Genomic DNA, 27154 nt, shown 5'->3' on the forward strand with positions numbered 1-27154 from the left:
TTAATGGTTAAAAAGATGAAAATTCATACGTCTACAGAAAAAGAGTTCGCCAACACCACAGCAGCTTTTATTGTTGTGTTTCTGTTTACATGAGTCCAGAAGATGGCGTCAAACTCAGTACTTTGTATAGCCACCATTAACAGCAATTGCTGTTTGGCACCGTCTGGATAAGTTCGATGAAGTCGCTCTTGTGGAATTCTTCCCCACTCTTCCAGCAATGCAGTGGCCAGTTGTGGAAGTGTCGGAGTCGTGTTTTGACGCTGACGTACACGTTGATCGGGTTCAGTTTTTTATCGAGTTTAAAGATCGATGCTCATGCTGTTAATCACTGGACCAGACTCGATTATTTACATACTGCCGCCATATAGCTGGAATATTGCTGTGTGCGGCGTATAATTGACGTCACTCACTCACTTTATCGAGTTAAGAGCTTGTGATTGGGAGCATTGTCATTCTGGAACAACTCCCTCTGTCGGAATGATGATTTCCTCTCAGACAGACAGAAAACGTTTTTTTCTTTCTTCTTTTTCGTGTTTTTAAGAGTGTACGTGATCATGGATTATTTCCTATTGCAATGGATGTGGAAATTTCCGATTTCGTTCTAAGTTTACTGAGGTTGGAAACAGAGTTCCCTCAGGCGGGGAATCGTGTAAAGTTTCAAATGTTCACACAACTTATATATCTATGCATCATCTCTTATACATATATCCAGAACTTTGAGGAAAGTAGCGACGCAAGCTCTCCTCCATCACACATATGACTGTTTATGTACCCAGTTATTACTGATAGCATTCAAACAACCTATTAAGTCATAGATTTACGGCCGACAGTATCACCTTTAGTAGTACTGCCATACCTGGCATCGTATGTTTATTACCCTCCTTATCTCTCCTAAGTAAAGGTGAAGCAGCATAGGGATATTATGTTAACGGTAATTTGACCTATACTAGGACATACGCTTCATTATTTTATTCTTTATACTACTCTTAGAATATAAATTAGTTTTCACTTTGGAATTTTCAGCGATAAGAAGTCGTAAAACGACACACACAATGTTGTGATTGAATGTAGGACATTTTTAAAACAAATAAAACGTAAAAACCCGTTTTCATGAGAAATCTCTGCTGAAAACCGAATCCTAGGTATCACGTGCCGCGTCACCAACAAATGCAAACGCACGGGAATTTCACAAAGGGCCCCAGAACCAAGCCAGAACTGATACTCCGTGACCTGGAGACCGTTGTGTTTGAGGGGTATGTGGGGATAAGTAGAAGACAAAACGGAGACTTGTGCTGTGGTACTTTAGAATTTCATGTAAAAGTTGGCTCGTCTCGGAGTAAATGTATATTGCCCACTTTCAATTACATGTCGAAGAATATCGAAATCTAGTTTGAGCTCTTTTGAATCAGCTTTACAATTAAGAGAATAGTAATGGTTTGTTGTCCAAATTTTACCGTCCTACACATGCTCAGTTCTTGTAGACAAGAAAAAATTACTGAAAAACGGAATGCCCAATGCTCAACAATATACCCGATATATCAACCTTGTTTGCTTGGGTAAGTAAATTTGGAAAGTACTGATCCCTCGAGGGTGATCTGCGATGTTTTAGTATTTTTTACTGTTCTTCCTCCATAGGTTTTTTATAAAATAACATTATGTATTATGAATGTATAACTTGTTTTAAGAGTGAGTGAGTGAGTGAGTTGGGTTGGGTTGGGACACCAGAAATGGGCTTCACACATTGTACCCATGTGGGGAATCGAAACCGGGCCTTCAGCGTGACGAGCGAACGCTCTAGCCACTAGGCTACCCTCACCGCCCCACTTATTTTATGAATACATGACACGTTTTCTGGATACCAATTAAACTATTTATGACAGGTTGCATAAAGAATAGAAGAGAAGTTGTTGTCCATAAAACGTGTGACGTATTTATGTTCGTCGTTCAACAACCTTAATTTGTTTTAGTCACTATATGGCTGAAACACTGCCAATGTGACCAAAATCATAGCTCACTCACTCATATTACTAAGAAATGCTAAAAGCACCATTAATCATACTCACTAAATAACTTCAAGTTACACACGTGCTGCGTTTGCTTTCAGCAGCACTCGGTGATCATAGGCGATCTCAAGGAAACAACTATCAGCAGTACAGCTTCAATCTACTGTAATTTCAAACATACAAAAGCAAGTTCCAGAGACTTCCAGAATTCCTGTGTGTGATACAGTCGGAACTATGAGTATGTCTCCATTGCTGATGTTCAGTGTTCTGGTTTGTTGGGCAAGAGCAGTCGTTAGCGGCGGCAGCATGGAAGAGACGAGAGGAACTCCTAGAAACCCTATGGAAACCCTTGCTTCTTGCAATATATCCCTCGACTGTGACATAACAGAAAGTGGTATGGTATGCCATCTAACCAAAGAGATTCAAGGTCAACTGACACAGTACCGTTTGAATTCCCGTGGAAAAATTCTGTTCCAGCTGATGAAAGGTACAGAAGGTGGGACTGAACAAAAGACGATTGAGACGGAAACATGTTCGTGTCAAATGACAGGTTATCGAAAAATGTTCAGGCATGAAACTCCTCTTCTATTTGTGTATCACATGAGGGGGCATGAAAGAAGTATATTCTTCTATGAAAAACATAACCTGACAAAGATGCATAAAGTAAACCTAGATTTTGAGAGGGCAGTCGATTATCTTTATGCCGACATGATCCGATGCACCTTCTTATGGGTTTATGAAACGCCTCGGAAACACATATACAGTTCCATGTGTTTTGATGGCAAGGACAGGAAGAGGATATTTGAAGGGAAAGCACCTTGTGTATTCTATGATCATCTTCGACAGCTCCACTTCATTTGGACTCTCCGTGAAAACTTGTATGTTCTCATGCTTTTCAATGTTACACAATACATCAGCGATATTTTCAAAACACAAAGTATGCTTGATTGCAGATGTTGTTCAGGCCATGCCGCTTCTAAAACGTTGGTAATGTGTACTAAATCGGGCGATAGAATGTTAACGTATTACACATTACATACACTGAACTACTCAAATATGTCCCAGATCGTTCCCAGAAAAGTATTCACGCTTCGCAATAAGCACGAGCATCCCTACGTTGCTTTCGTCCCTCCCAATAAGCTGACCGCTGTACAATACGAAACGGATACTGCCTATCTATTTGATATAGAAAGCCAGAACCAGAGTAACATCGTCAAGTGTCCATTTCGATCGCGTTGTTATCCTCGCGTGGGGTATTGGAACAACCAAGTCTATATTAAGTGTACTGATACTAAATACTCTTATTTCTATTTTGCTACGCAAGATGGGGTGAAGACAATGCACATCAAAACAGGGATGGGCGCGAGGATGGTAAGTGGACTAGCGTGAAGGCTGCGGCACTGTGCGTTTGTTTGTTGTTAAACGCCACACTCACCAATATTCCAGCTATATGGCGAGTCTGGACCAGACAGTCCAGTGACTGACATCATGGGCGTCGACCCAAGCAACAGGGATACGATGACATTAAGCAAGTTCCGTTAGTCGCTTCTTAAAACAAGCATAAGTTGCTGAAGACCAATTCTATCCCGGATCTTCACGGGTCCCAGACAGAATGAAGAGCACATCAAGTATGCTTTACGGCGATGTGCGATAGGCTGTTTCATTGGCAGTAACAGAGATGTCAGCAACTTGTTTTTTTATCAAAGCAGTGAAGCATGCATATGAAAAGAGGTTTACAAAGCTTTCAGAAGCAATTATTGTATGTTTAGTACCTATATTGTATTAGATATAGCACTATGTTTTGCTGTATCAAACAAGTGGATTACGATTCCCCGATGCACCGGTGCATCGCTAGCAAGATGTGCACGTTACATGATTCATTTGTATTTCGGAATATACTAGTGGAATAAAGTTAGATAAAACAGAGTTAGATATAAAGTTTATTGGATTTTATTATCACAATTTCCTTGTTCGGGTTATAATTTCATGACATCAGAAAGGAGATAGCTGAACATTCCAAGAAAGGAGAGGCTGTGTCCCTTTGTATTATACCAGAAGTGGAAACTGAATTTCATTTTTGCTTTATATGTCCATTTTATAAAGAACCTGGCAGAACATTTTACCTAAATATTTTCTTGTTACCTATCAGATAGAAAATGTGTTCAATTATTTTCTGCAACCATTATTTATAAAAAGTAATTAATGTTCTTAGCCCTAAAGAAGAGACAGAGTGTTCTTAAACTTTCACAATAAATTGATAATGATGCCAACTCTAATGACGATACATTGTATGTTCAATATTTCATCATATGTATTTCATGTATATTGTATACTGGCGCTCGCATGCACATGGGAAAATTGTAAAATCTGAAAAAGTAAATAGGGCTGGTGGCGCCATTTCAAAATAAACTCATTTACACCGGAATAAAGTAACTGCACAGTTTGATGTTATGCCATTTCCTAATGGATAAAGATAATAACGTGATTTGTGGACAAGCCGCTGATGAGATGTAGTATTAGAAGTCAGTTCACAAATTCAGTGTCGTGTGTCCACCGCTCTGGTTGATGCAGACTTGACAACGACGATGCACAGACGACACTACGCGATTGCAGAAAGCATGGGGAATGTTGTTCTATGCCTGAACAAGCGCTTCTCCCAATTCCGCTAATGTCAATGGCTGATTCTGGGCTTGACGTACACGTGGTCCCATTTCATCCCCAACGTGCTCGATAAGGGACAGGTGCGGTGAAACATCTGGCCCGGGGAGCACCGGAATGTTCTGCTGTCTAAGGAAGTCTGTAATAACACGAGCGACATGTAGAAGGGTATTATCTTCCATTTATGGAAGCGTTACGTCTGTTTCCTTGAATGAACTGCTGCACATGATCTCATCCCTGTATCGCAGACCTGTTAGATTGCCATTGGCAATGACAATATATGTCCCGTCCCATGTGATGTCTCTCCATACCATAACGCTTGCGTCACCAAACTGTCGACGCCCGTGTCAACATACCGTTCACCTCACCATCTGTACACCCTTGCCCTGCCATCTGAGCTGTCCAGATGAAATCCCGACTCGTCAGTGAACACAACACCTTACCAATCTTTTCTTCTGTACCGTAGATGTTGTTTGCACTAGGCAAGACGTGCCTGTCGGTGACGTTGGAGCAAAACTGGTAAAACTGGTGCTGTGGTAAAAACGTCTCCATGAGATGACATCGTGTTTTGAGGGACGCCAAAATGTCCCGCCACTTCATTTTGTGCAATTCCAGTCTCAAGCATACCCACGGCGCGGTTACGCTGATTTTTCTGTAAGCTGTGGTATGACGTATGCGCAGTTTAGTTTGAAATCAACGTCTTTTCCACAACATTCAGAGGCTGGAGAATAATGTTTTTAATTTTCAACATCAGGTGTAAAAAATCATGCAAAAAGTGAGTAAGTTCATTGTGCACAAAGTGCACTTGCCACGCACGATAGGTGCCATCAACTTTCATGCAAAGTGCTTTGCTTCATGTTTATTTAATGTTTACACAGTTTCTCCATGTGAATGTGTTTATTGTACTTTTATGCACTATGTTGAATAGAATCATAATTTACATATTACACAGAGATATACTATTAATATATGAACTTATAAGTTCAGACGTATGTGGTTATTATATTAATGCGTAATGTGGGATTAAGATGTACACCTTTCATCGGTGACAGGCTACACGTGAAGTTATGATGTATATTCAAAGCTTTATTGTTTAGGTCTACTGTCTAAAGTATCATTACAAAACTCATCTGACGTCATCCCATTGTAATCGACATACCAAAACCTCTTGGTAAGACCACTGGAACTTTCGGTTCATTCTTGAGTTGTAGATACAAAGATTGGGAGTGCTTACTTTACAGATAGGACGTTCAGTGGTTCTTTCTTCGTAGATAGAACTACTAAAGACAGAACTGTCAGTGCATCGCCCATGGATCAGAAAGCTACCAACTTCATTGCAGCCTCTATTTCACTCTCACAAACATGTTGCAAAAATAACCAATAGACTACAAGTCAAGGACCATTAAAGGTTTATTCATCTCAAATTTACAGGTTTATGTTAAAAACAAGCGAAATCGGACGTTTCTTGCTTTGAGTGCCTGATTCTTCCTCAGAACGCACTACTGTCACACTGTCATCAGTAGATTGAGTTGTTTCCCTTGCCGATTCGAAATCTTCCACCCGGGAGACTGTTGCTGAAGGTTTCCTTCCTTAAGTGGCATTTAGAAACAGGGTGTTCTCTCGCGGCATCGTCCTATAGAGAACGTCTGATACATTGGCTTGCATATAGGAGGTGGAACGCTTGTACAAGCGCACGGCGTTGCTCCTAGGTCCTGAAATGTTTTTAGGAAATGATAGATGTGAACTTTACAGCTCCTTTTTCCATTGTCATAAAGTGTCAAAAATGGCCCAATATTATCAGCGAAAGACGTTATGTTTTCCTACAAGACAATGTTGAGGGCGCCGTTTAAAAAATATAAAGTGGATATTAGAGGAAATATTAATGATATGAGTTGTTCGTCAACGTCTGGATCATACAGGCGCCATGCTGTAGAGACCCTCAGTGAGTGATTGGTACGATTTCCTTGTAGTCCACCCATTTCATACATCCTTCTCACTGCAGTTTTCAGTGTATTGATCCCGACAGGTGAATCAATGTACCAGCAATCACACTTGTGATGTTTTATTATTATCAGTTTATTGCATGAAGGCCAGAGGCCCATATACAGAATAAATATGTATGATATGTACAACATATACAACATTTGACACACACGTTACATTGAATCTCTTCTCAATATAAGCGCGTGATAAATAAATAGAGCTACCTTATATTGTAATAGGGATGCTTTACATGAAAGTATTGAATACAGTTTTGTAGCATTAATATTTGATTGTAGCCATTGTGGAAAATACAGTTGCCTTAAATCATTATATGCAGGACAAAGAAATAGAAAGTGTAATTCATTCTCTACAGTATTACAAAATGGACAGAACCTTTGTGATTATAGATGAATATCTTCCTTGATTGATATATAAATCATTTAGGCCAAGTCTCAGGCGCAGGAAAACATTACGAAGCTTTTTACTACGTAAGTTGTATAGATACGACTCAGGTTCAAGTAAAGATTTAAACTCACGATAACAATCATATCTTGAACTTTCATATAAAGATGAATGCCATTCTTGTTTAAAGATATCAATAGCCCTGGTACGAAAGAGTTTGATAAATGCATTAACGTCGCCCAGGGTTTGGGATAGCCAAACAAATCCAAAGCCGTATCTAAACAAAAGAATACGAATACGGGTTGCCCAAGTATTTTTACCAATATTATCAAGATGGACAATCATATTGTAGTTTTTGGGGGGCAGACGATGTTCTAGCATATTTATTACTTTACACCAGTACTTTAAACAGCGAGAGTAAGAAATTATGTACAAAGGAAATCTCCCACATTCACCGTACACCATATTATTAGGGGTAGACATCCCAACATTTAAAAACCTTTTACATGCAAGAAGGTGAACCTTTTCAATGGCATAAAATTCCTTATTGCCCCAAATTTCAGACCCATAAAGAAGAATAGGCTGTACTTGGGAATCAAACAACAACCCCCAACTTTGGTATAACAGAGAGCAATTGAAGTATGACCCTTTTCCCTCTAATTGCCAAATTAATAATGGATTTGTTCAGATTTAGTGTATGTGTAAACAGTATCCCTAGATATTTATATTCGTTAACAACAGTCATACGTTCACATTTAAAGTACCACTATTCTGTAGCTGCCACACAGTGGCGACGTTCGTCTTCAAATAGAAGGCATATTTCTCCAAGTTCTTTGGGCTGAAAAGACTGACTGACTGACTGAGTTTGGTTTTACGCCGCTTTTAGCAATATTCCAGCAACATCACGGCGGGGGACACCAGAAATGGGCTTCACACATTGTACCCATGTGGGGATTCGAACCCGGGTCTTCGGCGTGATGAGCCAACGCTTTAACCACTAAGCTACCCCACCGCCCCTGGGCTGAAAAGACAACGAACAAGATCAGAATGTATTGTGGGAACAATGTGCAGACACTAGTTATTTATAACACTGATTAAAACAAACCTGATAAAAGTGAGTAGTGTATGCGTTATACCATATTTCATAGTGTACTGACTTGGTGTTTTTTCTGAAATATACTCAGAAGCAAAAGAACGTCAGTACGAATTCAAAATTAGATAGGCACTGTAATCAAATCATTACAGAAATGGACATAATAAGCGGATCAAAAACATCTGTGTACAATATCTTGACACATCAATGAATAACTCAGCACAATTCCAAGACATTACGTGAACGTTTGCAGTCCATTCAGACCCTTGACTTCAGTCTCAGTGTGACCATCACGATCGGCAATAACTGCAGCACAGCGTCTATGCATGGAGTGCACCAATCGATTGATGACGTCCATTGGCCCCTTGAACCAAACTCTGAGAAAAGCCTAGCGAAATAAATCGGCTGTGTTTGGCCTTGGTATGACATTATTCACTCTCCTCTGAATTTCATCCCAAATATGTTCAACCGGGTTTAAATCAGGACTAAGGGCTGGCCACTGCATAATGTTGACACCGTTCTGCTGTAGGAAGTCCCTTGTAGCTCTAGCAGTATGGGCCCGGGCGTTATCACGCTGGAAAATGTTGTTCCGGTTGCGAAAGGTGGTATTACGTGGGGTCTGAGAGATTGGCCGCCTTGATGCCGCCTCCTCTCCCTGGACCAAGGTTCTGGAACACCACAGGACCCACTCTCTGGTTCAGGCCTATTCCACCCCATACCATGATGCTTGCGCCTCCCCATGAGTCTCTTTCCATAACAAATTGGTCTGAGTAACGCTGGCCACGTCGTCGCCATATTCTTGTTCTGCCATCTGCAGTTGATACGCAGTACCGACTCACATCTGTGAACAGAACAATTCTCCATTGCCTATATCGCCAGTTTTGGTGTTGAAGGGCAAACTGTAGACGTTCATGCCGATGACGAGGGGTGAGGATAGGTCCACGGTAAGGTCTACGGCAATGGAGGTTCTCGCTGTTAAGACGTAGGCGTGCTGTATCAGTACTGATTGGTCTTCCGTGTATTCCCACTGTCTGGCGTGCTGTTTCGGATGCCTGCATGAAGGGATTCTGTACATGCTGTTGTACAACATGACGGTCTTGTCGTCTTGTGGTCGCCCTTGGTCTGCCAGTACGGGGGCAATCATTTGTACTGTTGGTGGCCCGGAAACGTTGCTGCAGCCTGTAGATTGTGCGAACGTTGACCTGGAAGTGATTGACAACGGCTTGTGCAGTGTGGCCAGCTTCGAGTCTTCCTAGCGCCTGATTCTTCTGAGCTGTCGTGAGAAGGGGCATCCTGCTGACGTTGTAATGTGAATGTTTTAACCAGGTTTGGGGATGCATTTTATAGGGCTGGTCCTTGTGAACAGCACGTGCAGCATGAGTTGCATGAAACACATGGAGAACACCGTACCATCTCCGAGATCAGGTTGCGTTTTTGAGACCAATTCCTGGGTTCCATTCTGAGTTTGGGAAGGAATGTCTTTGCTCAGGTAAAGTTAGCGATGTTGTCAAAAATATACAATCAAAACATTAAATGAGTTTACAGTTATCCGTTTCTGCGAAGGAAAATTCCACACTGACGTTTCTTTTGCCGCTTAGTATTGTTTGTTTTATGCACAGAATAAAAAAGGGGTATTGAACAAACATTGTGAACCATATTTAACTCGGTAAATGAGGTACAATTTGTAGTTTTACGATATATTATCTTTTATAAATTGTCAATGAAAATATCCCATGACCCCTATTTTATTTTGGTCAGTATATAAACAGATATTTGTCCCAGAGACGGACGTAACATCGACTATGTTCTCCTTATTTTCAAACGCTTTTACGATTTTCGGTTGTGCTTTTCTGTGCTTCAACCCTCCAGTTAGTCTGTCATTTTGCCACTTGTTGAATGCAGTCATTTTCATATTTGGTATTGTCGGGTATGGCGTCTTCAATCCTTTTATCGATAGCCAAAACGGGTCCAAAACGACTACGCGAAACATTGTCTTCGCTAATCGCAGTAAGCTTACTCTGGGTTATAAACAAGCAGTCTTTGCTGTCCGACATCTCGCAGCTTGAATGATATTGAATAAACCACGTGCTCGGATGCTCCATCCGTTCGGCCAACATGTAATGCACGTGTTATCACTGGATACTTTTCTCCGTGGTAGATGCCATTTCATGATAGGGGTGGTGGATAGTTTTGACATTATAATGTGACTATCGGTTTATTTATGCATTCATTTTGCCGATGTAGCGTTTTGTAAGTATGTTAAGGTACTCAGACTCGTTCTATCTGTACTACCCAGCTCTTCCCAGCTCTTTCTACATGCACCAAGAGCTCGTCCTCGTACCTTACCCTATACTTATAAATCTTATGACATCAGAACCTAGAAAGCTTAACATTCCAACAGAGAGCTTGTGTCCCTTTTGTATTATACCAAAAGTGGAAACTGTATTTCATTTGGGTTTTTTATGTCCATTTTATAACGAACTTAGGCAGAACATGTTAACTTGATGTTTTTGGAGTTGCCCATCAGATAGAAAGTATTTTCTTCAACTAATCCATTTTATATAAAAAGTTTAGCCAAATTTATTTTCTTAGCTCAAAAGAAGAGACATAATTTTCTTAACCTTTCATAATACAAGTGACAAGTGAGTAACAAGTGACAAGTTTATTCTGTGATAAGGCGTCATGACCAAAAGCACATCAAAGTACATTTCAGTATCGTATGCGTGACAGCTCAAGTTGGCAGATTTCGTTTCAAGTATATGGACAGATTTTTTTATATGTTCGGGATTGTTACAATTTTACCCTTATAGGACATGTGAAACAATAAGGAGAGATTAGTTGCTCTCTTAGATGCTTATAATATAGACAAACTAATACAAAGTGATACTCATCTTCTACAACACTCATAGTACAATTAGAGCATAAAAGTTGGTCGGTATCAATATTATTATCGTACCTTAATTTACAAATCTTTAAATTTGTGACTGGAATCTAAATTTACAAAATATTCGTAATAGATCTTTATGATTACACAATGCCATTTAGAAAGTGGTCAAGTGTAACATATGTTATATTTGGGATTACACTTTCTTAGTAAAGTACAAATTCTAGTACCTTTTGAGTTGAGCCCCATCCGGGATTCGAACTCACACCCTCAGAGTCAGGCACCTAAACGCCAGCACACGGGTTAGGCGGCTGACTTTGTGCTGGCTATTTTCTGGACTACACCAAATGGGAGTGAAGGATAAACTTTAATTAATTTATAAACTGGGAACAAAGCCTTCCTAGCTTGAACTGAAAGAGTTTCACAAGCCTTAGACCAAACTAATCTTAAGGAAAATACAATACCAAGATATTTGTAGTAGGTGACTATTTTAACCTCTTTACCCGAATAATACCACTTCTCTACGCCCTTTAAACACCCTCCATTTCGAAACACTATTATATTTGATTTATCTAGGTTAACCTCTAAACCCCATTTCAAACAATAATTATGTAAGAAATCTAATTTTTGTTGTAACCCATTAACTGAATCGTCTACCAACACTACGTCATAAGCAAACAACAAGAAGAGAATATCTTCTATTTCTTCAGTTCTTCAGTTGCAAAATACCTCTTAAACTACTATTTCTAAATTCTATAGCCAACCCGTTAATGAATAGAGTGAATAAAACAGGGCTTAATATACAGCCTTGACGAACGCCGCAAGATGTTGGAAACGATTCAGTTTTACACCTATTCATTACTATACATACCTTGAGTTTACCATACATATCTTGCAGGAGATTATACATTTTACCAACAACACCCTTATTATGAAACGCATACAATAACTACTGCCTGTCTACAAATCAAACGCCTTACGAAAGACTATGAAGGCGGCATAAAACCGATGTCTTGATTTTCGAAGATATTTTTTACACAAAGATTGTAGCACAAAAAAAACAAAAATATTATCTACAGTGGAATATTTACTCCTGAAGCCAGCCTGAGACTCATGAATTATAAAATTAGTATCTGTCCAAATTATTAACCTTGACTCCAAAATAGATGTAAAAACCTTGCCCAATATGTTCAGAAGAGAAATACCTCGATAGTTATTTTGAACTGAATTGTCCCCCGTCTTAAAGAGCGGTAGAATCATACCAATACTCCACAAATCCGGGAACTGTCCTTTATCTAAAATCGAATTAAATAAAATTTCTAAATAAGGAGTGACACAAAGCCCCCTTTCAAAGAACTCAGATGGTATCCCGTCTGGACCTTACGCTTTACCCAACTTCAAAGAATAAATTGTGTGGAAGTCGCGGTACCTGAGCGGGTTAGGCGGCTGACTTTGTTTGCTTGCGATTAGGTGCCTCACTCTAAGGGGTGAGTTCGAATCCCGGATAGGGCTCAATAGAAGTCGGACAACTGGTAGTCTAGACTGCGGACTTTGTGTACCCCTCTGATGAGTGATAATCGGCACGGATCCCACGGCCGAAAGCTATGATTACACAATGCCATTTAGAAGGTGGTCAAATCTTCAGTTCTTCAGTTCTTCAGTTGCAAAAATACCTCTTAAACTTCTATTTCTAAATTCTATAGCCAATCCGTTAATGAATAGAGTGAATAAAACAGGGCTTAACATACAGCCTTGACGAACGCCGCAAGATGTTGGAAACGATTCAGTTTTACACCTATTCATTACTATACATACCTTGAGTTTACCATACATATCTTGCAGGAGATTATACATTTTACCAACAACACCCTTATTATGTAACGCATACAATAACTTCTGCCTGTCTACTAATCAAACGCCTTACGAAAGTCTTTGAAGGCGGCATAAAACCGATGTCTTGACTTTCGAAGATATTTTTTACACAAAGATTGTAGCACAAAAATATTATCTACAGTGGAATATTTACTCCTGAAGCCAGCCTGAGACTAATAGATTATAAAATTAGTATCTGTCCAAATTATTAACCTTGACTCCAAAATAGATGTAAAAACCTTGCCCAATATGTTCAGAAGAGAAATACCTCGATAGTTATTTTGAACTGAATTGTCCCCCGTCTTAAAGAGCGGTAGAATCATACCAATACTCCACGAATCCGGGAACTGTCTTCTATCTAAAATCGAATTAAATAAAAAATTTAAATAAGGAGTGACACAAAGCCCCCTTTTAAAGAACTCAGACGGTATCCCGTCTGGACCTTGCGCTTTACCCAACTTCAAAGAATAAATTGCTTTCCTTATTTCACCTTGTGTAATGCGATCTGACAAAATGCAAGAGTTATTATAATCAAGACATTCGACAGAATCATGGTTGGTAAGGAAATCAATCACACAATCTGTAAATTTAGAAGTAACATTCTCAAGTTGAGGATTTAACAAATGTTTGAAATAAGCAAACCAAGATTCAACGGGTATATTGTTGCAACTGCGAGAGCATAATAAAGACTTCAATTTACGCCAAATTACTTTACAGTTTTTCTCCACCGTTGCACACTTAATTTCATGACAATTTTATTTTTATAAAGCGCACATTTTTCTTTAATAAATTGATAATGATGACAATATATTGAATATTTCATCATATTTATTTCATGTATATTGTATCCTGGCGCTCGCACGTAAAATTGTAAAACCTGAAGATGTAAAATTGACTAGTGGTCCCATTACAAAAAATAAACTCATTCACACTGGAATAAAGTAACCGCGCTTTATTTGATTTTATGCCATTTCTTAATGCAAAAAGATAATAATGTGATTTGTGGCGTTGTCCTGAATCAATGCTTAACTGTTGATGATATCGAAATCTGTATGATTTGACACTAGGCATCGTGACACGCCCTTGAAGAGATGTGGTGTCAAAAGTCATTTCACAAATTCAGTATCGCGTGTGTCCACCACTGGCATTGATGCAGGCTTGACAACGGCGACGCATAGACGACACTACGCTATTAAAGAAAGCATGGGGAATGTTGTTCCTTGTCTGAACCAACGCTTGTCCCAATTCAGCTAACCACAATTCTGGGCTTGACGTAAGCTTCTCTCCATTTCATCCCAAGGGTGTTCGACAGGGGACAGGTCCGACGAAACAGCTGGCCAGGGCAATACCGGAATGTCCTGATGTCTCAGGAAGTCTGTTACAACACGAGCGACATGAGGACAGATATAAACTTCCACTTATTGAAGCGTTACGTCTCTGTCCTTGAATGAACGGCTGCACATGATCTCATCCCTGTATCGCAGACTTGTTAGATTTCCATTGGCAATGACAACTTGTGTCCGACTAGGAGATGTGATGGTTCCCCATAACATAACGCTGTCACCACCAAAGTGTCGACTTTAAACAACGCATGTGTCAACAAACCATTCACCTCCCCGTCTGTATACCCTTGCCCTGCCATCTGAGTAGTCCAGATGAAATCTCGACTCGTAAGTAAACAAAACACCATCCCAATCTTGTCTCCTGTACCGTAGATGTTGTCTGCACAAGACAAGACGTGCCTGTCGATGACGTTGGAGCAAAAGTGGACGTATTGCAAGCTGTTGGGGCCGGATGTTGTGTTCCCTCAGACGGTTCCGTTCAGTCCTAGAACTGATTGGAATGGTCCGAGCAGTCAAACTGGCAGTCTGGAATCGATTCCTTAGATGGATGTGGTTGTCTTGCTGATGTGACGTCACGCGTGGACGGCCGGTCCGAGACAAATTTAATGTGTTATCATTATGGTGAAAACGTTTTCATAGAGATGCGATCGTGCTTGGAGAGACACAATAATGCCTTGCCACTTCATTTTTGGCCATTCCAGTCTTCAGCATACCCACGACCCGGAGACGCTGATTTTCTGTACGCCGTAGCATGTGGTACGCACAGTTTAGGTTGAAATTAAGGTGTTTTCCACAAAAATTCAGAGGCTGAAGAATAATCAACCGTTCTTCAGTTTTCAAGATCATGTGTGTGAACTGCAGGTGTCGAAAATCATGCAAAAAGTGGGTAAGTTCATTGTGCACAAAGTAGGGCTGGATATTGCCCTGAATTTCATATTGCGATATACATGTATTGCAATAATTTAAGAGATATTGCAATACATATTGTGATATATTGACTGGAAGGTTTCTGTCCGAGTGCGTACATAATAAATTCATAATAGCTCTCTGTGTGCGACATCATCGTCTTAGTTGTTGTTACACCATACTTTCAGGCTACCCGTCCCCATTTTGTATGGCTGTATGCCAATCGTATACAGATAAATAAAATGATATAGAGTTTTATCGTGGAATGCTTAATTGAAGTATTGCAACAAAGTTTTGCGAACATAATGATAAAGGTAATAGTATAACATGATTTACATGGTCAGTGTTCTTTGCTTCAACAGAATGCACTTCAATTCAGTATGTGATTATTTTTACTGTATGTCAGTGATTCGTTCAGATTCAACTCCAATATTAACGTGTGTTAACATGAACTACTGCAAAATGAAAACAAAACCATAATTTAGTTGAACTACTTGAGCTTAAAATCCAATAAGTAAGATCCTTGACTGGAATGTCATTACACAAACAAAACTAACGAAATACTGTGAATTGTGAAATGGTCACTCAGAGCCAGAGGCTCCAAATAAGAAATCGTCCATTGGATGCGACTTAATTGCTCCAAATGAAACTATTCAAACTCACAAAACGTAAAACATTTGGTATAATATTTGGCACTTTTTTAGAGTCACTTATAATGACACTTCCACTAGTAAAACGTTACATTAACCACCAGAAATAAAATATATTTGGCACTTTTAGAGCACTTTTTGTTATGGAAATCAAGGGTAGATAGTTCAAAGGGAGCTAACTCTGGATGACTCAATATATTGCAGAATCTGAACCATATCGCAGTTATCGTATCGCGAGATACTGTACCGGTATATACCGCTTTACCGGTATTATTGCACAGCCCTAGCACAAAGTGCACTTGCCACGCTCGATACGTGACATCAGCTTTCATGCTTACGTGCTTTGCTGCATGTATATTTAGGGTTATTTTCAGACTGGACAAAGTTTTACCAATACCTTATAACGGTATTTATCTTACCTTCATGTGAAATACTTTAATTTCATTGGTCACTGACCCTTTAACACGTTTCCGTGTCACCCTCTCAAGAGGGTGACAACTGGAAAAAATATTACCCGCTGCCAAGGTAACCGCCAAACTCTCCGCCGAGAAGCTGTATCGCTAACAATCGTATGACGTCATAATATGACGCATGTAGTGTCCGGAGTTCGAAAACCGTTCGATTAGCTGTTTTGAGATCACTATGTACAGATTTATTTTAAACTATTTCATACATTAAGTCGTTTGCACAATCAACTTAAACATAATTAACCATTATTATGGCAGTGTTAAGCTTTTCAAAATATGTTTCACTGATTTAAAAAATCCAGTCGAGAGGCAGACGCCATTTTGTTTACATGTCGTATAGTCGGTAGCTTTCTTTAAAACAAAATGAAATGACATTTTGTACATTTAACATGGCGGTAAGATAAATACGTTGTATGCTTCTCCCTCTGGTAATACGGTCTGATGTACGCATTTTGTAGCAGTGTCACCCCTCGCCTACAGCCTCGGGTGACACTGCTACAAACGAGGCGTACATCAGACCGTATTACCCTCGAGAGAAGCATGCAACTTATAGTGTTGAAAACTGGGAATAATACAGACTAACTGACCACGTTCCTCAATCTTAAACCTGCCAAGGGTCACATTGATAACGAGCATCGGACATAATCCGGGATCAGTAACTCTAAAGCTAATAGAACCAAGGTGCAATGCATTTATCTGTCTTTTGGAATGTTTGTAGTTCGTGCCGCGTATACCTTCGTGGCATACTCGCGACTGGCCATCGATGCTTCGGTCCAACTACATGTAAATGACATAGTATCCTCTTCACAATCACATCGTTATCCTAAGTTTCATCTGTAAACGCGATTATCTGCGATAGCTAGAATAGGTATATAACACGGACAACAGTCACAAATCATGGGGTGGCTGTCTAGTAATTTCACTCAAGTAAGAAACTTTACTGTCTTCTACTTTGACAAATCGTTACCATTGCTATTCTATGTTAACTTTAATCTATAGTAAATACCTTAACTATATGTTACCATCCTTGGCACTACCTTCGGCATCCCTTATTATATGTCTCATACATTCTGTATTACTGTTTAGGATTGTTTATTTAATACTGATCGACACTACATTGTTTTGTGACTATTATAGAATGTATAGAGTGTGTCGGATATTTTAACTATTGTATTACGTTGTGAATACTATGCTGTTTTGTGACTGTTACAGAATGTATGAACGCCCACTGGGTTGGTGTGTAGAGTATTGAACAATTACATTACGTTGTATACTTTTGAATGTGTATCGTGATTAATGTAGTATGAGTAACGAATCTACATAATTATAATGTTTATGTTCTTTGATAGCTGACTTCATTGTGAACATGCTGTAATAATCGGTAAGAGTTCCTCCCGTTCCCCCATCCCAAATAATATTTATAAATTAATTTATACTAAAAATATTAACAAAACCTAACACAATTACTACAGAACTCACAAAAAGAACAAAACGCCCCAAAATTAATTACAATGTATAGGATCCAACCACGCTTGGGAAGAGAGAAGTGGGGAGCGGAAGGAACTCTTTCCTAATAATTAATTGTAAACCACACTGTTATTGCCTGTTTATATACCATATCGTTCAGTGACTGCAATGTGTAATAAACTCCTCGTATATTGACTCAGGTTTTGTGTTGTGAGTGAGTGAGTGAGTTTAGTTTTACGCCTTACTCAGCAATATTCAAGCTATATGGCGGCGGTCGGTAAATAATCGAGTCTGGACCAGACAATCCAGTGATCAACAGCATGAGCATCGATCTACGCAATTGGGAACCGTGTGTTGTGTGTGGGTTGGTATGGTCGTAATAGCTTTTTCCCGGTTGCTGATCAATTTTGATGTTGCACTGTCGAAAGTTTTTTTTGTTAAATACAAATATGACATAATTAAAAGTGAACTTAACACATTTTTAGCTTTATTTTGTTGTACGGAACATCAAATGTGACCAGATTTGGTGAGTGTGGTTGATGGATATTTGACTGATACCGTCTCTTGTAATCTCTACCAAAATGGAGCGGTAGGGTAGCCTAGTGGTTAAAGCGGTCGCTCGTCACACCGAAGATCCGGATTCGATTATCCATATGAGTACAAGGTCTGAAGCCCCATTCTAGTGTCCCCGCCATGACATTGCTGGAATATGTCTAAAAGCGGCGTAAAACAAATACTCACTCACTCTACCAAAATAGCTGGTGACTGGTGATCTATAGTATGAGCTTGCCTTCCGGGTAATGACTGCTTCTTCCGCGAAAAATGTCGGAACCAACCAACGTTTCTTTTACTCCCTCCATACCGTTCGCCAGGCAAGAACAAGTCCTATACCAACTCAGAGCCGACCAATCCTTGTTTTATCCCTGCCATACAGTGCCAGCCAGGATAACAGCAAGTACTATACCAAGTCAGAGCCAACCAGTCCTTGTTTTATCCCTGCCATACAGTGCCAGCCAGGGTAACAGCAAGTACTATACCAACTCAGAGCCAACCAGTCCTTGTTTTATCCCTGCCATACAGTGCCAGCCAGGGTAACAGCAAGTACTATGCCAACTCAGGGCCAACCAGTCCTTGTTTTATCCCTGCCATACAGTGCCAGCCAGGGTAACAAGAAGTCCTATGCCAACTCAGAGCCAACCAGTCCTTGTTTTTATCCCTGCCATAGTGCCAGCCAGGGTAACAACAAGTACTATACTTCAATGGCTTTCGGTAAGAACACGATCGAGGTTTAAACTATCGACCAATTGCTATCAGGGCTGCAACCTGTCCCCTGTCCACTTGTCGTCGGTTTTGAAGATTGTGGCCCTTATCTGAACCACCATTTGGATGAGAGTAATTTTTGTTTTACATTGCACTTAGCAATGTCACGGCGGGGGACACCAGAAATTGGCTTCACACACTGTACCCATGTGGGGAATCGAACCCGGCGCTTCCACGTGACGAGCTAACGCTTTAACCACTAGGCTATCCTACACATTTGAATAAAAGCAAAAATGAGCGCTGTAGCGGTGCTGGTCGGCAAAGGATCTTATTACGGGGCAGAATGGATGACGTCACACCATTAATGGAAAGCTATTAAGGTGGTTTGTCACAGGAACATATTCTCCGACATCAACTGATACTGCACAACATCACTTGTTTACATGAAAGTGAACAAACATAATATTTAAACAAAAGCAATTTATTAAAACCAGTTGTGAAACCTGACAGTGTGCGATTTGTCAGGCGCAAATTCCAGTAGATCATATACTCCTACAGGGCATATACATACAATAGGTCATATTCTTACAAAATTGGTCATATGTTCCAATCGGTAATTATACTTCAAAATATCAAAATCCAATATGTCGTATACTTGAAAAGACCATATTCTTACATTATAAGTCTGAACATTACATAAACTAGGTAATATTCTTACAATAGGTCATATACTCCAATAGGTCAAATCCAATACTCATTCTTACAATAGGGTAATGCATTCTTACAATAGGGCCATCTACTTCAAGATGCTTGTATTCTTAAAATAGGTCATTCTTGCAATTGGTCATATACTCTTTTTGCAGACCATGCCCATGGGTAAACATTTCGTTTATGACATGACGAAAAGGCAGTCTAGAAGAAAGTTTCAGGTGAAATATTTGACATTCGAAAACAGATGAATACCCATTTTGACAACGTGTGAATAAATACTGTTTTACGACGTAACTACTAACAAAGCATCTTCGGTATATCACAAACACCGACAGGTACTCCAGCAGTCGTTAATAACATTTGCAACAACCCATGTAAGGCCGTTTGGTAAAGATAAGTGAGTTTTACACTGTGCATTCAATGAGTGGGTGAGTATGGTTTCACGCCGCTTTCAGCAACATTGAAGCAAAATCACACCATAAATTGGCTTCACACAAGGCTACCCAACCGCCCCTGTGCCAAGGTGACAAACAGTAAGGGCAGTATTTTTACTTTTTGTTTCTCATCGCCCGACGGACCCTTCTAATTTTATTGTCGGACACCCATCCACCCCTCCATCCACCCAAAAATAAAAAATAGTTTTCATTCCAACTGCGCCGACTCGAACCTAAAACATACCGCCTCGTCATATAAAATGTTAATCTTAAAATCAGACTCTGCCACAAGTCCAAAGGACGCGAGAACTTGTAATAAGAATTACAATACCTGAGAATCAAGAACATTTTTCAGATAAATGTTTTATTTTGTTTTGTTTTTCCCCGACAGACCGACCCATGTTCATAACTAGGAGGCTACGTGAAAGACATAAAAAATGATGCCCTAACCCAGATGGCATTTGCATGTCGATTCATCTTTAACATTCATAGACTACATAGAACCTATTCTACCCTGTAATTCTACCAGAGGATCAATGCAAGACTCACATTGTCAAGAAACTAAATAAACAAAATTATTCATAAAATGGGACTTAGATGAAAGTTTGAAATAACACACCACATGGAGATATTTAAAACAACTTTGGTGCGCTGTAGATTCTCATGTCATACCCCCAGCAGCGGGCCCCGGGAGTGATCTTACTAGGCAGATTCTCACAGAAGAAGCTACGCGGCCAGGGAACTGGTAGCTTGAAGAGGCACCATGTTCTCACCGCCAGACAGAACTCCCAACACGGTGGAATTGGCTTCTGTGTCGAAGGATCTTTGGTGGGATAGTGCAGCAAGCACATGTAGCGTGTCAGTCCATCGGAACATCCGCTCGCCATCATAGCTGTGAATCTGTCGATGTTTCTCCGAGCCTCGCCGAATGTCTGATGTCCGAGAATATTTGGAAGTGACGGTTTGCTGTATGGTAGGTTCCGACAGAAGTCGGGAAGGTTTGCCTTCGGTGCCATTGTCGTTGTAGTCATTTTAGTTGTTGTTGTCGAAGTCGTTGTCGTTGTCATGTTTGACTCGAAATTCATGCATTTGATGTTGCTGGTTAAACTTGGGAAGTTATTGCAATTTAAACCACTCGGCCATGTAAATCCGAACTTATTCATTACTGTTTCACATCCGAGACGAGCCGAGTCACATGTTTCCCGACACGGGGGAATATTGCCGATCTCGGAGTCGCACTTTGGGAAGTACACTGAACACAGAAACACATCCAACACGTCTGAACACTGTATCTTTACCAATGGATAAAACTGATTAAGAGCCATGGACGCTTCTCCGGCATTTACCTGACCAAGGGCGTTCGGGAACGACGAAACATTATACGTCATCTTGGAACATTGTGTCGGCAGCGATTGTAGGGAGGGACATTTGTCCCCTGTCTGACAGGCACACGGCCAAACCACTAACACAACAGCCAGGCCGGTCACACCGATGAGAAAACCCGTCGCCATCTTGGATTTTAGTCTGAAGCACTGAAGCGTACGAATCTGTGTGAACAAGATCCCCTGTCAGTATATCCTTCACGATGTGACAGAGAATTATAAATTCTGATTCGACAAATGCCGATGGGTAGAGTTTACCTCACAAGGGCATCAGTTTGGCTGGTCTTCACCCTCGTCAGTTCAACCTCAGCCAAGCAGAATGAAATAATTTCCGTGCGACTCTCAATACAGACGCACACTCCGCGGCGTCGGCGCCAATTTTGTGAATTACGCAATCACTTGTCATTGTTGAACGCTGTTCACTTACTCTGCTCTGAGCTGACCTGCGAGTTTCCCATTCAAACAAAACCCCGGGCTGAGAGACGACAAAACGACAATATATTTTGACCGCTTTGTCACGATCGCGAAGAAAGTAAGCGGGAGAGGTCGCGGGTCGTGCCCATGAGATATCAAGTACATACACCTGCACAAGGTGGACCGCAGTGCATTTGTCCCCAATTTTCATCGTATATTTACCCTCCGCTTTCATTGGCGTGTGAAATAAGCATGCCAGTGAGTGGGCTTTTTAACAATATTCCAGCAATTTATCAAGGCGGGGAACACCAGAAATGGGTTTCGACGACATGGTACCCGATGGGGAATCGAACGAACCCGCGACCTTCCGCTCTCCGGGTGGCGCTCTAACCACTGACGTGTGAAAAAGAGCCGAACGCTTCGGGGAAACCACTATGGTACCCATGTGGGGGCTATTTGGCGTGACGAGCGAACCCACCCGCCGCCCATCCATGTCAGTATTAGAAACAGTTCACAAATGTAAACTCCCTATTATTACACCATGGACTTGAACTTCACTATTCAGAGGCTGTTGTTACTTCACAACATGACACAACACAACACCATATCTGTCTGAAAGACAGTAAATCATAGTGTGTTCCTTTCTGCTCCACCCTTCCTGAAATGTTATAGCTCAAATTTAGCAAATTTAAGCTTTCCATCGACTTAAGACCAGAGGTACAGATAAGCTGCGTATCTGCGTAAATTACGCAAATATTTATGTGAAAACTCAATTCCCTAGTATATCTGTTGCGTACAAGTACGCTTGAAAATTTGTAAATACTCAATAAATTTGATCTTACATGCGTACACACAAAAATGTCAAATCTGAGCTCTGGTGTTACTGAGGGAGATATAATACTAGTAACTGGGGTATATTGAGAGGTTCTATTTCAGCACATGAACGTGGTAACTTGCAGTCTTTCTTATGGTTTCTCATATTACAGATCAAATATAAATAACAAACACGTAAAGAGATTTAAAGACTGAGAGGGAGAGAGAGAGATTAAGTTTGAGTCAGACCAAAACCACAAATTATATGTAGTGAACACAACAGTACCCACGTCAATGACCAAGAAGACTGTGGGTCTGAAAATCTCGGGGGCTTTTCACCTAACGTCGTATTCCATGATTTGTACACTTACATAGGAAGCATTGGCCAACTCATATGTGTCTCCATAATTCACTGTACAGAGTTGAGTCCCTTGGGTATGCCAGAATCCTATGACTGAGGGTCTTAATCTCTGTTTGCCCCAGTTACGTTTCTATGGTGTTGGCGCCAAATCCGTTCTGGGTGTTTTCATAAAAGTGGTAAATATCAGAGACATTCGTAAGCCTGTGATAGCCATGGAGTTACAACAGGTCGTAACGTTACGACAGGTCGTAACGTTACGAACGCTTTGTGGATCGGAAAAGTTCATCGCTTCATGTTTATAGTTCCCGCATCAATCCGACCCGCAGTGGATGACTGTTCAAACCTGCGTTAGACCCAATTCACTCAAAACACACGACGTGTAATATGTGTTTTTAACGATTATGAGGTCTTTCATTGACAAACATTTCGTTTTTCTACATGACAGAATAACCACACATAAAATCAATTATAAGGTTGCATCTTTGTCGATACTTTACGTCACCTTTCACTCGTCGAGGGCCACTGAGCAATTTTCCTGCGATGTGATGTTGGTCTGTAAATAATCGAGTCTGGGCCAGGCAATCCATTGATCAACAGCATGAGCATCGATCTACGCAATTGGCAGACAACTAGTTGTCATGTGTCAACCAAGTCAGCGAGCCTGACCACCCGATCGCGTAAGCCGCATCTTACGGCAAGTATGGGTTGCTGAAGACCAATTCTAATCTGGATATTGAACAGTTCACCTGAAAACTGACTAAACTGTTGGTGGACAAACTGGGCGACTCGTTTAGTGTGTGCCATCGTAAGACGTCGCTCATGAGATAACGTACTTTTAGTCGTCTGCTTCAGGTTCAGTTAACAGACTGCCGCAGCATGTTGTTGTGCTATTGCTGAGCGTGGCCTTTGGGGACAACAAATGTATTCCTGCTTTTCGCTTGACACTCACGCGTTATTACTCATGTCACGCTCTCACGCCAAACTGCGTTTATATGAAAAATAGAATTTTGACCACTTAAAATCAAAACAAATAAGGGGTCTTTGGGGTAGCCTGATGGTTAAAACATTCGCTCGCCACGCCAAAGACCTCGGTTCGAACTCGGGACTCGGCGTGATGGGGAGGTGGGGTAGACTCGTGGCTAATGCATTAGCTCGTCACGCCACAGAGCCGGGTCTTCACATAGGTACAATGTGTGAAGCCCATATCTGGTTCCGCGGTGATGTTGCTGGAATATTGCTAAAAGCGGCAAAAAATTAAACTCACTCACACAAATAGGTCTGAATATATTGTTTTCAGTGACCTTATTGAGATGAGAATGTGGAATTATGCATTGGCATCAAGGTGACTTCGCCCCATAAACCATACACCAGCTTCCGCCCCTGACCCCACCGGGCTGCGGCCCTAGGGCCCCAGCATCTCAAGGTTTTTTTTATCTCTTTTGGGGTTTGAAGCTCTCCAAATGATATCACATTTTATATCAATATATCAGAAATATTAAACACACACTGACTTTGCTTCATCCACTGTTTACATGTTTAATGCAGTTCTACACAAAAAGGCGTGTCTCGCTTATAAACAGCGTTAAAAAGACATATAGGTAAACATAGACCCTACCCTATTACCGTATCCTTTTATATAGTCATAGTGTATGGTCTATACACCTATATGTCTTTCTAACGCTGTTTCTAAGCGAGACACGCCCCTATGGTTCTACAAACCTTTTCTTGATATCGCTGCGAGAAATATTCATTTTCAGTATCACCTTGAAAGTATCGCTCTTGAAGCGCTAGTATAATCCTCTCAGTGAAGGACAGGTCAATAGAATAGAATAGAATAGAATAATACTTTAATGCCTTTTCAGGAATTTGTGTTACATCAGCAGAGCTACTGACACATTAGACAAATACCAAACATATTTACATAAATTCTTTGATTTAGGCATCTTCACATTTGTTTAAGAGAGATATGGTACTAGGAATAAAGGATGTACGGGCTCTCTTAGTTTTCACAATTGGAACTTTGTATCGGCGGCCTGAAGGGAGAAGGTTGTATTCCGAATTTAAGTAGTGAGTACTGTCAGATATGAATTTGACAGCTTGATTCACGATTTGCCGCTCATATATTGATGATAAACATTCAAATCTGACTCCAGCGATTTTACTTGCAGTGTTAACAATTTTGTCTATTTTAGATTTGAGATGAACTGAGAGACCCGTACCAACAATGGAAGGAAAATGTTAAAATACTCTGAATAAATGCTACATAAAAAGATGACATCACATATGGGTTAACATTAAAAGATCTCAGTTTACGCATGAGATGAAGACGTTGTTGACACTTTTTGTATAGGGCTTCAGTGTTAGAGTTCCAGTTCAGCTTAGAGTCAATGAAGGTTCCCAGATACTTATACCCCGACACGTCTCAACACATTCACCGTTGATTATCACTGGAAGCAGTTCTGTGGGTTTACTCCGAAAGTCAATTATCAGTTCCTTTGTTTTTGTGACATTTAAGAGTAAGTGGTTTTCTGCACACCAAGTCGTAAAATGATTAATGTCCTCTTTATACAGTTCTTCAGAATCAGTGTCGTTCAGTTTGCCGACAATTGCTGCATCATCTGCGAACTTTACAGTTGAACAGGTTGAATTCGAGCTTGCACAATCATTAGTGTAGAGGGTGAAAAGAACAGGAGATATTACACAGCCTTGGCATCTAAAACAAGAAACTGCTGGTTCACAGAAAATGAGTGAGTGTGTTTAGTTTTATGCCGCTTTTAGCAATATTCCAGCAATATCACAGCGGGGGACAACAGAAATTGGCTTCCCACATTGTACCCATGTAGGGGAATCGAACCTGGGTCTTCACCATGGGGAGTGAGCGCTTTAACCACTAGATACCCACCGCCCTCACAGAAACTGACGATGATGCGTTGATAGACTAAAAGTGCTGTATTTAAAAAAATCATTATCAATCTCAAGTTTGTAAAATCACCATCCAGTGAGTTCATATTATGTGTAAATTATAGGTCATTTACACTTACAGTCTTTGAATGACATTAACACCAGTGAGTGAGAGAGTTTAGTTTTACGCCACACTCAGCAATATTCCAGCTATATGGCCGCGGTCTGTAAATAATCGAGTCTGGACCAGACAATCCAGTGATCAACAGCATGAACATCGATCTGCGCAATTGGGAACCGATGACATGTGTCAACCAAGTCAGCGAGCCTGACCACCCGATCTCGTTAGTCGCCTCTTACGACAAGCATGGGTTACTGAAGATCAATATTCTAACCCGGACCTTCTCGGGTCTGAAACACCAGTGAAATTTCCTCATTTAAAATATGTTCAAGGATGTACCTTATTTTCTTTTTGAAAGTTTTATATACTCTTCAGACATTGGACAAATTTGAATTTTAGGAAAATATTTGACACAAACCAATCCATGCTGAATACCAACTTGTTGGAGAATGGTTGCCGACGACAAAACGTTTGAAAAAAGAACCGTTTAACAAAAACGTAACGTTACACTCACGTCTGAAGTAAATCCCTAAAATGCACCCTACATGAAATGCACGAGCATCATGAAATTGTGTATCACCCTGAGCTGAAGCCTATGACTGTAGGCTTTAAAAAGAGAAATCAATGGTACTCCACATGCATTACTTTAAGCCACTATAGGCGACAAGAGAATGAAAAGACTGACAGAAGCTCAACGACACAACGCCATCGGCCGTTCACAAGGACGGACATCGCAGTATGATGTGGCAAGGCACCTCAGCGTGTCCAAGCAGATCATCTAAAAACCCATGGACCCGATACAAAAATACTGGGAGTGTTCATGGCAGACCAGCATACTAAACGGCAGTCATAGCATCCCAAAATGGCAGTCATAGCATCCCGAAATGGCAGTCATAGCATCCCAAAATGGCAGTCATAGCATCCCAAAATGGCAGTCATAGCATCCCGAAACTGCAGTCATAGCATCCCGAAACGGCATAAAAATCGTCAAAGATGGCGGCGAGGGGAGACGAACAGGCTTTGGTAAAT

The 27154-nt window shown here is 40.6% G+C and overlaps 1 protein-coding gene across 1 annotated transcript; it reads right to left on the bottom strand.

The window, feature by feature from the left end:
- Nucleotides 1-20489: 20489 nt before the first annotated feature.
- Nucleotides 20490-22112, bottom strand: LOC124291530 (frizzled-7-B-like). The gene is made up of 2 exons (XM_046728532.1): nt 21774-22112; nt 20490-21680 (listed from the first exon to the last, which is right to left on the bottom strand). Exon 2 carries the CDS (start codon nt 21642-21644, stop codon nt 20766-20768), a length of 879 nt encoding a protein of 292 aa, XP_046584488.1. The 5' UTR covers nt 21645-21680; nt 21774-22112; the 3' UTR covers nt 20490-20765.
- Between the last annotated feature and the right edge of the window lie 5042 nt (nt 22113-27154).

The sequence above is a fragment of the Haliotis rubra genome, unplaced genomic scaffold, assembly GCF_003918875.1.
Source record: "Haliotis rubra isolate DU_JTF1 unplaced genomic scaffold, ASM391887v1 Scf494, whole genome shotgun sequence".
Lineage (NCBI taxonomy): Eukaryota > Metazoa > Mollusca > Gastropoda > Lepetellida > Haliotidae > Haliotis > Haliotis rubra.